Source organism: Denticeps clupeoides, chromosome 15, assembly GCF_900700375.1.
Source record: "Denticeps clupeoides chromosome 15, fDenClu1.1, whole genome shotgun sequence".
NCBI lineage: Eukaryota > Metazoa > Chordata > Actinopteri > Clupeiformes > Denticipitidae > Denticeps > Denticeps clupeoides.
This window is the reverse complement of record NC_041721.1, coordinates 20,001-30,995: the sequence shown is the minus strand read 5'-3', so window position 1 is coordinate 30,995 and position 10,995 is coordinate 20,001. Positions and strand designations below refer to the sequence as shown.

Genomic DNA, 10,995 nt, shown 5'->3' with positions numbered 1-10,995 from the left:
ACATTTACATTTACAGCATTTATCAGACGCCCTTATCCAGAGCGACTTACAATCAGTATTTACAGGGACAGTCCCCCCCTGGAGCAACTTAGGGTTAAGTGTCTTGCTCAGGGACACAAAGGTAGTAAGTGGGATTTGAACCCGGGTCTTCTGGTTCACAGGCGAGTGTTTTACACACTAGGCTACTACCACCCACCATCAAAATAGTTGTTCGACAGTAATGTAAAGAGTTTTTTGTGATTTATTTAATTTGGTAGAAAATTGTATTTTGAACTGGGCATTTTAGGTTGTTATAAGTTTGAAATGAAACATTTCACTTTTAGTATGTGACTTTTTTCATTGATATACAAGCAAGTGTCCTTTACCATATCGCAATCGCATATCGATCTCAATAATCGCAATATGTCTTTTTCCCCAAATCGTGCAGCCCTACTTGTGATACACAGCTAGCGCTGCAACTATCAAATATTTTTGGAATCGAGTATTCTGACGATTTATTTTTTCATCAATTAATTGGATAACTCATACTTTTACGTTTTTAAAGAACAAAATAGTCCAAAGAAAGGTACAAAATAGTCCAAAGAAAATATAAACAATTCAAGTATTACTAATAATCCAACTTAAAGAATACAGTTGAGATTCCAGTTGTATCCAGATGAGGAAGGTCGGTGGAATGCTTGTCTTAGTGAATGTGTGTGAAATGCATGTGCAAGCCTGCGCCGCTGTGATGTACAACAAATGCTATAAACTCGGCCAAAAGTAAATCTATATTCTATGTATGAATGTAGATTTGTCCATCTGTTGCATTTATTATTACTACCTAATGTATGGGGAAGGTGTGTTTTGAGTGTGTGTGTGTGTGTGTGTGTGTGTGTGAGAGAGAGATGAGGAGGGACTAATTACATGACGGAGATCTCATGCCTTATCTTGCCTCGTCACTATCGACTCTTAACACAAATAATTACAAATAATGTACGTTCTAAGAAGCGCTCATGTTAGTTAGCAATCGTAAAAGTACGATACCTTGTAGAAGCTCCGAGTCGCTTGGAGAAGTGCAGTTTACGTGAGGATTTGTTCGGTTAAGGTGCTCTAGTTTTGACGAAGTTCTTTTATGGTAATACAGGTCCGTTTTACAGTGTTTACACCGCACTACGTTGTCCACGCAGCGTAAAATAGTCCCACATTTCAGACTTTTTATGCCTTTTACGCGCACCGGTGTCTTCATTTTCCACCAATAAATCGCGCCTCCTTAAAACTTTGAACTGCGCGTCAGATAAAGCAGTCCGTGTAGAACAACGATAATAGATGGACTTTGGTGACGAATTAAACGAAGCCTCGAACATTTTTTTTGTAATCGAATCATTCGAGTTATTCAAATAATCGTTTCAGTCCTATACACAGCACACAGTGAAATTTGTCCTCTGCATTTAACCATCACCCTGAGTGAGCAGTGGGCACCATGACAGGCGTCCGGGGAGCAGTGTGTGGGGACGGTGCTTTGCTCAGGGGGACCTCAGTGGCACCTTGGCAGATCGGGATTCGAACCGGCAACCTTCTGATTACGGGACCGCTTCCTTAACCGCTAGGCCACCACTTTAAGAACCATGCAGCACACAAATGTCAGAAGTGTAGTTTCTCCATCTTGCTGCATATCCACACTTCTGACATCTGTGTGCTGCATGGTTCTTAAAGTGATTACATATGATTTTTATTCAATATCTAGCAAGATATGCAGGTCCCAGTCGGTCCTGACCTCTCCTGAGACTGGTTGCTCTTAATATGGACCTTACTGCGTCTACGCATGTAGAAATTACACCACGTTTACATTCATTCATTTTTCACGCCAAATACTTTCATGGAAACAGCTGCTTATTGAAATAAGGGTTGCGCGTTTGTGCATTTATAAGATATCCATCAATCAAATGTTTTTTTATATATACATATAATTTACCAGATAACGTTAACTTTAAAGGTAGAAATCTGAAAGTAGTGGATTAATATTTCGGGAAGTCACAGACCTACGTCACGGGCGTGTCCGCCCAATCAGCGCCCAGCGCCATAACTCGCCGCTCAGCAGCCGTCCAGCGGCGGCGGCTCCGGGCCTGACCTCCGCAGAAAAGTACACGCTGTTCCGAGGGCGGCAGCTCGCCTCTGATTGGCTGCCGCGAGTGGTCCGTTTTTCTGTGCCGCGTCCTCATTGGTCAAGCCCGACGTCAGTAGCTCATGTTGTTGAGTCGTGTTTTTTGAACGCGTTGGTTCCCGCGGCGCTTTCGGCGCGAGAATAGTAAACATTTGGGCTCAGATTAAGGAAGAGTGTGTGTGTGTGTGAGGTGTATGTTTGAGAGTGGTGTTGTGAGTGAGGTGTATGTTTGAGAGTGGTGTGTGTGTGTGAGGTGTTTGAGGTGTATGTTTGAGAGTGGTGTGTGTATGTGTGTGTGAGTGAGGTGTATGTTTGAGAGTGGTGTGTGTGTGTGTGTGAGGTGTATGTTTGAGAGTGCTGTGTGTTTGTGTGTGAGGTGTATGTTTGAGAGTGGTGTGTGTGTGTGTGTGTGAGGTGTATGTTTGAGAGTGGTGTGTGTGTGTGTGAGGTGTATGTTTGAGAGTGGTGTGTGTGTGTGTGAGGTGTATGTTTGAGAGTTAGGGGTGTGTTTGTGTGGGTGTGTATGTTTGAGAGTGGTGTGGTGTGTGTGTGTGTGTGAGGTGTGTGTTTGAGAGTTAGGGGTGTGTTTGTGTGTGAGGTGTATGTTTGAGAGTGTGTGTGTGTGTGTGAGGTGTGTGTTTGAGTGGGGTGTGTTTGTGTGTGAGGTGTCTGTTTGCGCGTTCGGTGTGTGTGTGTGTGTGGGTGTTGTTTTGGCGTGCTGTGTGTCGTGGCGGTTGTCCTGTTTGCGCGTGGTTTGTGTGTGTGTGAGGTGTCTGTTTTGCGCGTTGTGTTGTTGTGCGTGGTTCGTTTGCGCGTGGTGTGTGGTGTGTTGTGCGGTGTCTGTTTCGCGTGGTGTGTGTGTGCGTGCGTTTATGTTTGCGTGTGTGTGTTTGCGCGTTTGTGTGGTTTGCGCGTGGTGTGTTGTGCGTTGTGTGCGTGCGGTGTCTGTTTGCGCGTGGTGTGTGTGTGTGTGTGTCGGTGTCTGTTTGCGCGTTGGGGTGTTTGTGTGTGCTGTGTCTGTTTTCGCGTTCGGGGTGTGTTTGTGTGTGCGTGTCTGTTTGCGCGTGGTGTGTGTGTTTGTGTGTGCGTGTTGTTTGCGCGTTCGGGTGTGTTTGTGTGTGTGCTGTCTGTTTGCGAGTGGTGTGTTTGTGTGTGCGGTGTCTGTTTGCGCGTGGTTGTGTGTGTGCGTGCGTGCGGTGTCTGTTTGCGCGTTCGGGGTGGGTTGTGTGTGTGCGGTGTATGTTTGAGAGTGGTGTGTGTGTGTGTGTGTGTGTGTGTGAGGTGTATGTTTGAGAGTTAGGGGTGTGTGTGTGAGTGAGGTGTATGTTTGAGTGGTGTGTGTTTGAGAGTGTTGTGTGTTTGAGAGTGGTGTGTGTGAGTGTGTGTGAGTGAGGTGTATGTTTGAGAGTGGTGTGTGTGAGTGTGTGTGTGTGTGTGTGAGTGAGGTGTATGTTTGAGAGTGGTGTGTGTATGTGTGTGTGAGTGAGGTGTATGTTTGAGAGTGGTGTGTGTGTGTGTGTGAGGTGTATGTTTGAGAGTGGTGTGTGTTTGTGTGTGAGGTGTATGTTTGAGAGTGGTGTGTGTTTGTGTGTGAGGTGTATGTTTGAGAGTGGTTGTTGTGTGTGAGGTGTATGTTTGAGAGTGGTGTGTGTGTGTGTGAGGTGTATGTTTGAGAGTTAGGGGTGTGTTTGTGTGTGAGGTGTATGTTTGAGAGTGGTGTGTGTGTGCGTGAGTGAGGTGTATGTTTGAGACTGGTGTATGTGTGAGGTGTATGTTTGAGAGTTAGGTGTGTGTGTGTGTGTGTGTTTTAGGTAAACTTGGTTACAGACGAGCTGAAATTATGTTTTTCTTCTCTTTCTTGGTCTTTCTGCACCTTTTATTGTTGCAGGTTGTGTATGACGTGAAATCTGATCCTCTGGTGAGAACAATAAAGTTTTTCTGCAGCTGATCGTCTGCATTTTGCCTCCCAAACGTCTTAAATGTTGATTAAAAAACAGGAATCCAGGCCAGCTCCACCGGTGTCAGTCAGTAGGAGATTTTTCTTTATTACAAATCAATATTCAGTTTGATTTACACGATGGCTCGTTTCGTAAAAATTGTGTTTTTCCTGTTTTTTTTTGCAGGGTCGTTTGCATGCACACTGACCCACACAATACAACGCAAATGTATACTTTTTAATAAACGCCTTTTTTACACAACGCAGGATCTACACAGGGAAAAAAATTAAGGCGGCTCAGTTTGCAAATTTGCAAAGTCTAAAAAAAATAAAAAATAATAAGTAGACAAATGCCACGTCGGACAGCTATAAACAGAAGCCTGATATAAATAAGTTAGTAGAATTTCTTCAGTGTTTTTTAAAACGTGGTAATATGCACGTCGAATGCAGTGTCATTATGGCGCCAGGACGATACGTACGCGCCGAAGAAGGAGCCCGGACCAACTGCAGCATGCAGCGCGCGATCAGCAGGATTTTAGGATTTCTGTCATTTTTCATAATACTGCTGACAAGAAGTTAAAGCCAGGCTCCGTTCTGGGAACGGAAAAAAAAAAAAAAAAAAAACTTTGGCACTCTGACCACAAAACCGCACATTTGATAATTAAACCGGGTGTTGAATTACGATCCACTGAACAGACAGCAATTCTTTTTCATATATTTTTTAAACACTGCATCAACTCATAATTATGAATAAACCCTGATGTCAATACGCATCTATCCATTACCTGAATACAGGAGAACGTCTCCTGGACGAGAAAAACGCGGGGTGGTGGTGGTGGTGCTGCTGCTGGGGTCAAGTCAAACTGACCTCTGGAATGAAGATTTTCAAAATGTGTGTGTGTGTGTGCGCTACATACATACGAAACAGGAATATTTACATATAGGTAGTACAAAAAAAAAAACAAGTAAAGAGCATCTGATGGCACGTGCTACATAATCTGCTTTGAGGCAATCGTAATCAGTCCATTTTAGTGTAAAAAAAAAAAAAGTTCAGTTCAGTGCTGATGCGGCCCGTCTGGCGTGTCTCACTGCATCCCGTCGTATGGGGGGTCGGGGGTCAGGGCCTGCGGGACACCCGAGGAGAAGAACCACGCCGGGTTACTCGCCGCCCGGACCGGGCTTGCCGGGTGTCTGCTCCGCCGGACCGGGACAGCCTCTCTTGCATCGGCGGTCGTCTCCTGCTGAGGGAAGGCAGAGTTGGGACGGCGTCAGGTGACCCCATTCATACCGTGTAATAATGCAGATGTGAATAAAGCGCGCCGCACCTGGACTGGCGCATCTCTTCCTGCGCGCTCCGCGTCCCTCCTCCTCTTCCTCCTCTTCCTCCTCATCCTCGTCCCCTTTCCTCCTGGCGGTCAGCCTCGTGTGCGGACGCCGGGTGTAGAACTCGGGCAGGTCCCTCCCGTCCACCTGGCTCCACTCGTACTTCCCGGGCGACAGCGGCGCGTCTTTGGCGAAGTCGAAGTTCCAGGTTTGCGCGGCGGCGCGTCCCAGTTCGCGCATCTGCTCGGCGCAGTCCCGCTGGAAGCGCTCGGGGTCCGCGGCGCCGGTTCCGAACAGGTTCCTGCACACCGGCGGCCTGCCGGGCTCCGCCTGCCGGGCGTCCACCCGCTCCAGCGTCGGGCTGCCGTTGGACAGGCGCACATTGGACATGTCGGAGCTCAGCGCTGCGCGGTGACGCACCAGTCGATCGGAACGCGGAACGGGCGCATGGCACAAATCAAAAGCGGGGAAAATGTCCGGCGTCTAAATATCCATTTATCTCGATATAAAAAAGAAAAAGATCCACTCTGGCGCCTCCGGGCAAAACGCGAAGAGAAGAACGACACGGTCCTCCGGACGGACAATATGGCGGTGGAGAGGAAAGTGAGAAAAATAGATTGACAGCACGGGCTATTTAAACGCAGGGCGAAGCTCATTGGCTGCGGGGAGGCCAGGCCCCGCCCCACTGGCCGCGTAACGCCCGCCTCCACCCGGAAGTGAGACCAGACGCTTCTGCTTTTTTTTCCTAGAATACGCGGGATTACAATCAATCCACTTTTAGATTTCATCTACTTTTTTAATTTAGATTTTTCGATTTGGTGTTACAAGACATATATATTTTTTGCACATCGGAACACATTCACAATACGAAGCTAATTAAATAATTCCACCAGAATTGTGTGCAGGCTTTTTATTGAACGGGGACGCTTTTCAAAGTGAAATGGAAACAGTTGTTTATCACGCTTTTTTGGAACAAGGAAAACGAACGCAGATCCGGCGTCGTTACAGCGCCACCTAGCGGCGTAACGACGATGGCGCCTCCAACAACCAGCTTCCATCACCACGGCCCTCCACTGAGCGTCCGGAGCCCGGGCTCCACTGTCCGGGGCCAAAACGTCCCCTCGCTCCAGACGGAGCACATCGCGCGTACAGAAGTAGAACTTCGCCAAAATGATTCCTACCCTTCTCCAAAGCAACAGCGACGTCCTCAGTCCACCACGTCTCGAATATTCCAATATTCGCAACTCATTTCTTTTTAGCCACTTCGGCCTGAATCTGCTGCGGAAATTGGTCCAGACGTTCCTTCACACACGGCAGACAGAACCTCCTGGTGTAAAACAGACTGCAGTCCTGAAAAAGACACAGATCCAGCGGTAAGTACAGACGTGCATAAGATGGTCAATATACGAGCCTTAAATAATATTAATAAACACTACCGGTCAAACGTCTGGATGCATATTTTACATTACCGGACAAAACTGAAGACGCGGGAAATAACCCACGTCAGGTTATGTAATAAATAAAAAGCGTCTCTATTGCTGTGATGGCAGCATCTCGTCTTCTCTCCACCACCTTCAGTCCTGAAGGTTTCTACTGAACAATTTATGATTATTCGCTCATGAAAGTGAAGTTACTGTCATTGTGAGATACTGCAGCGCAGCACGCGGTGACACGATGAAATGTGTCAACCCTCTCGGTGACAGGCGGGCCAGGGAGCAGTGTGTGGGGACGGGACCTTCATCACTGCTCCACAACCTACCACTGCCCCCAAAAACAACAAGATGCTCATGTTAATATGAAGTTAGTGAACCAAGCCGCCATGAAGGTAAAAAGAAGAAAAAACAGATTCAAACATACGTCACCTTCCGTTCACACAACAAATACGAAATACGTTTCTTCTACAGGATTCTTCAAAATGCCTCCATCGTAACAGGTGTCCATGTAACAGCTGAATTGTTGCTGCACATTTTAAAAGCAACTATTCATTGGGAAAAAAATGTAAGAGAATATTATCTCTCACGTACCGTCCCCACGCAAACCGACTTGGCGCACAGACTGCAGCTCGAGCCTAAAACCAGAAACTTCTCCTTGTCCGGGCTGAAGGGGTCCTTCATCACGTAACTCTCCTCCAAGAGCCTGGAGTCACATTAAGACAGAACAGATGTGTGGGAGAGAGGACAGCGAGAGTGAAAGTGATTACTGTTCACATGTGAGACACTGCAGCACAGTACACGGTGACACAGTGAAATGTGTCCTCTGTATTTAACCATCACCCATAGTGAGCAGTGGGCACCGCGACAGGCGGCCCGGACCCGTAAGCAGAAGGTTCCCGGTTCGAATCCCGACCCGCCAAGGTGCCACTGAGGTCCCCTTTATGAAGGTCCCGTCTGCCCGGGCGCCTGTCATGGTGCCCATTGCTCACCAGGGGTGATGGTTAAATACAGAGGACACGTTTCACCATGTGCTGTGCTGCAGAGTCTCACAATCACGTCACTTTTCACTAAAAGTCCACGCAGGGAAGTTCACGCTACTCACACTACGGCTCTGGTGTTCGGCGGCTTCTGGCCGAAGTAGCTGAACGGAGTCGACAGGCCGCACAGCCGGCAGGAAAACTCGCCGCCGCCGCCGCCGCCCTCCATCCCACCCGACCGGACAAGGTTACGTCACTTCCGGGTAGGACCGCAACTACGGCGGGCCAAGCGGGACAAAACCCCTGCGTGAGCTGCCTAGTGCGCCACCGAGAGGAAGCCAGGTTTACCGAGAGACAGAAACAAGACAGACTTGCAACAAGGGCACAAAGTCAACGTTTATTTAGCAATTCCCAGCTTTATTAAGAGACCCGTTCATGGTTTTATATAAAAAAACATAACTCTTTGTTACATGAATATTATCTGGAGTGCTTTCACCTTATATACAAAGAGTTTCTGAATGACCCAAAGGCAAAAGTTCATCCTTGTTACAGTCTCCAAACCCCATCACAGAATTTCCTTTATTTGTGTATGCAATCTTGCAATATTGATTTGTGCACAGCGTAGCTTACTTTAGGCTGTTCGTCCTTGCAGCACTACAATCAAAGTGGCTTGGAATGAAGCTCCTCGCCAGAGAGTTCCCTTTTCCTAAATTACAATTTGTATAACTCCAGGCCAAGAATTTCATCCCTCATAAAAACTAGCAGCCATTTAAATGAATTTGTCAGGTTTATATATGTAAAAAGAAGCAGTAGTCGCCACAAACATGGACTCGTGTGTGTGTGTGTGTGTGTGTTCAGTGCAGATGAGCAGGCGAGGTCGGTCAGTACAGGTCCCTGTAGATCTCCTGCAGGAGCGGGTGCAGGGACGCATCCTGCATCTTCTTGATGTCCTGCACCAGCAGCGCGTGCTCGGCCACCAGCTGCCGCAGGTCGGCCAGCTTCTGAAGGAGCTTGGGGAAGAGGAACGGGTCGTCCTGGTGGCGGACCAGCAGGTGGAGGTGTAGAGCCTGGATGATGTTGTCTTGGATGCGTTCGACCTGGTGCACGTTCATCAACCCTGGCCGATCTACAAAGAAATGTCAAATAAATAATACTTTTTTTATGCAAAAATGCATATGTCTAATGCATGTGTCATGCGGTGCTGAAAGAGTTCCCATGTTGTGGACTTTTCCGCCACTCATGATAATAATCATCTACTGAAACTACTTCATGATGTAGAGCAGTCGTGAAGGTGGAGAAAGCCCCCATCATGGCCTCCATTAAGCAGGTGTGTCCTAGTTTTGGCTTGGTTGTGTGCGTCTATACAGCCTCTGGTTGCTGTACCTCCACAGCAGATGATGGCCGCCACAAAGAGAGCCAGGTCACCGTCGTCCAGCTCCAGGGCGTTAAACTTCATGGCAAAGTGGAACTTGGGCTCCATCATGTCGCTGAAGGGCCGTCGCAGACTCTTGAAGAACTCCCGGGTGATGAAGGCCCCGCCCCGGACCACCAGCAGGCCATCCTTGTTCATGCAGGAGGCCAGCAGGGTGAAGAGAGCCTCGTAGACGCCGTACTTCAGCAGCGTCACCTGGTCGTTCAGGTCCAGCTCCTGGAAGCCCGGCACGCACTTGGCAAATTCCGAGAGTTCCGTGACCGTCTCCACGGAGCTGCACTGGCAGCGGTGGAAGAGCCTGGCCTCCGCCTGGCCACTCTGAAGGCTGCTCGCCTCCTCCCGCCTGGCGGCCAACATCTGCTCGCCCTCCTGCAGGGTCTCCATGTCGTGGATCACGAAGGGCTGAGGAAAACATTACGTTACGACATGTACTTTAGTCAATTATTAATAGTGTCTTCGTATCAGGACATATTCATTTATCATTAACCCGTAATTATTCCCTGTTGGCTGGAAACACTCGATGTTCTTGGTGCTAAGAAGAAAAACATGACGCACCGGCGTGCCGGCCTTTCCGGCGAGAAAGAGTCGTGCTTTGGCCTTGTTCATGTGGAAGTGTTTCAGGTACGCCTCCTGGATCTGCCGTATCAGGGTCTTCAGGTCGTCCTGCTGAGGCTCCGCGTCCTGCTGCTCCCCGGTCTCCATCTCGGCCTTCAGCTTCATCTTCTCGGACTGGGGCATCCTCCCGAAGCGGATGGCTGCGGCAGATGTGAAAAAAGGATCATGTCGTCCTCCCTCCAACAACAACAGCAGCAGCATTAAAGGTCGCAGGGTTCCACCGGGATAAGTTATTAAGGTTAAAGTCCGGCCCGTACAGGACGAACTGAAATAAAATCCTGCGGATCCGATCTGGGGTCACTGACCCCCGGTTCAGATGGTGAACTGCTGACATCACAGTGAACCTGCTCGCTCTCCCACGTGGCGTTATGTTGCACGATCTTTGTTTTTTGGGGATCATTTGTGTCCTCTGATGCTCACCATTGTGGGACATGCCCACGGACAGGCACTTGCGGAAGCGGCAGTACTGGCATCGGTTGCGGTTCCTCTTCTGGACCTTGCAGTTCCTCTCACACTTGTTGTACTCCAACTTGAGCCGCACGGTCCTCCTGAAGAAGCCCTGCGAGCAGAGGGAGACATCTACACATCTTCTACATAACGCTTTAATACCACTGCACATGCATGATAAATAATCATGTACGTCACCGTGTGATATAATGGACCTGAAAGATCTTGTTTATGCTGATGAATGCACCATCGTACAGCGATATAATCTCAGATAGGCTATCAGAGGCAGGCTATAAAGTCGGCGGCAAGGGAGAGCGAGGCTCCGCTTATCAGAGCCGCCGGTAATAATCCGGATCTCTCCTTACGGCCTGCATAGCAGTTATTAACGCCAAAATGTGCGCCAAACTGCGAACAAACAAATGTCAATTTTCCTCTTCCATGGTGCAAGTCTCTGTTATCTTGTGATAATTTCCTGTGCCCACACACACCAACAATCACAAATGACTGGAAATGTGGCGTCACAAATCACATGTAGTTAACCCTCGAACTGCACAAACCAATACTATGAACAAAAGATTAAATATTCCAATAAAAATGTATAAATATCAGTGAAAAACTTGTCTGGGGAGGGTTTTCAGGTGATTTAGCATTGACAGATCACACAACCTACTCGTCAGAACAGATATTTTTTC

The 10,995-nt window shown here is 48.1% G+C and overlaps 3 protein-coding genes across 4 annotated transcripts in view; all 3 read right to left on the bottom strand.

The window, feature by feature from the left end:
* Positions 1-4,159: 4,159 nt before the first annotated feature.
* On the bottom strand, positions 4,160-5,824 carry cdkn1ba (cyclin dependent kinase inhibitor 1Ba). 2 transcript variants are annotated; one of them, XM_028954078.1, is made up of 2 exons: positions 5,402-5,824; positions 4,160-5,317 (listed from the first exon to the last, which is right to left on the bottom strand). In XM_028954078.1, exons 1-2 carry the CDS (start codon positions 5,787-5,789, stop codon positions 5,235-5,237), a joined length of 471 nt encoding a protein of 156 aa, XP_028809911.1. In that variant the 5' UTR covers positions 5,790-5,824; the 3' UTR covers positions 4,160-5,234. The 2 variants fall into 2 exon arrangements, with proteins under 2 accessions (XP_028809911.1, XP_028809912.1); XM_028954079.1 differs by having other exon boundaries at positions 4,160-5,314.
* A 787-nt stretch (positions 5,825-6,611) lies between these two features.
* On the bottom strand, positions 6,612-8,057 carry cdpf1 (cysteine rich DPF motif domain containing 1). Its single transcript, XM_028954080.1, has 3 exons — positions 7,935-8,057; positions 7,424-7,535; positions 6,612-6,749 (listed from the first exon to the last, which is right to left on the bottom strand). Exons 1-3 carry the CDS (start codon positions 8,036-8,038, stop codon positions 6,645-6,647), a joined length of 321 nt encoding a protein of 106 aa, XP_028809913.1. The 5' UTR covers positions 8,039-8,057; the 3' UTR covers positions 6,612-6,644.
* A 633-nt stretch (positions 8,058-8,690) lies between these two features.
* Positions 8,691-10,995, bottom strand: part of LOC114764465 (peroxisome proliferator-activated receptor alpha-like) — a 6,615-nt gene continuing 4,310 nt past the window's right edge. Inside the window, exons 4-7 of the mRNA XM_028954136.1 lie at positions 10,277-10,415; positions 9,797-9,996; positions 9,193-9,643; positions 8,691-8,935 (exon numbers count right to left, since the gene is read on the bottom strand). Of these exons, the coding sequence (XP_028809969.1) occupies positions 8,691-8,935; positions 9,193-9,643; positions 9,797-9,996; positions 10,277-10,415 (1,035 nt within the window). The remainder of the gene's footprint in view (positions 8,936-9,192; positions 9,644-9,796; positions 9,997-10,276; positions 10,416-10,995) is intronic.

Excerpts from the sequence above, each read along its gene's own strand:
- cdkn1ba (XM_028954078.1), bottom strand. The coding sequence starts at position 5,789 with ATGTCCAATGTGCGCCTGTCCAACGGCAGCCCGACGCTGGAGCGGGTG. Across the intron at positions 5,318-5,401 it reads GAAGAGATGCGCCAGTCCAG|CAGGAGACGACCGCCGATGC; the intron begins GTGCGGCGCGCT and ends GCCTTCCCTCAG.
- cdpf1 (XM_028954080.1), bottom strand. The coding sequence starts at position 8,038 with ATGGAGGGCGGCGGCGGCGGCGGCGAGTTTTCCTGCCGGCTGTGCGGC. Across the intron at positions 7,536-7,934 it reads CCGAACACCAGAGCCGTAGT|GCTCTTGGAGGAGAGTTACG; the intron begins GTGAGTAGCGTG and ends ATGTGACTCCAG. Across the intron at positions 6,750-7,423 it reads AGTCGGTTTGCGTGGGGACG|GACTGCAGTCTGTTTTACAC; the intron begins GTACGTGAGAGA and ends TGTCTTTTTCAG.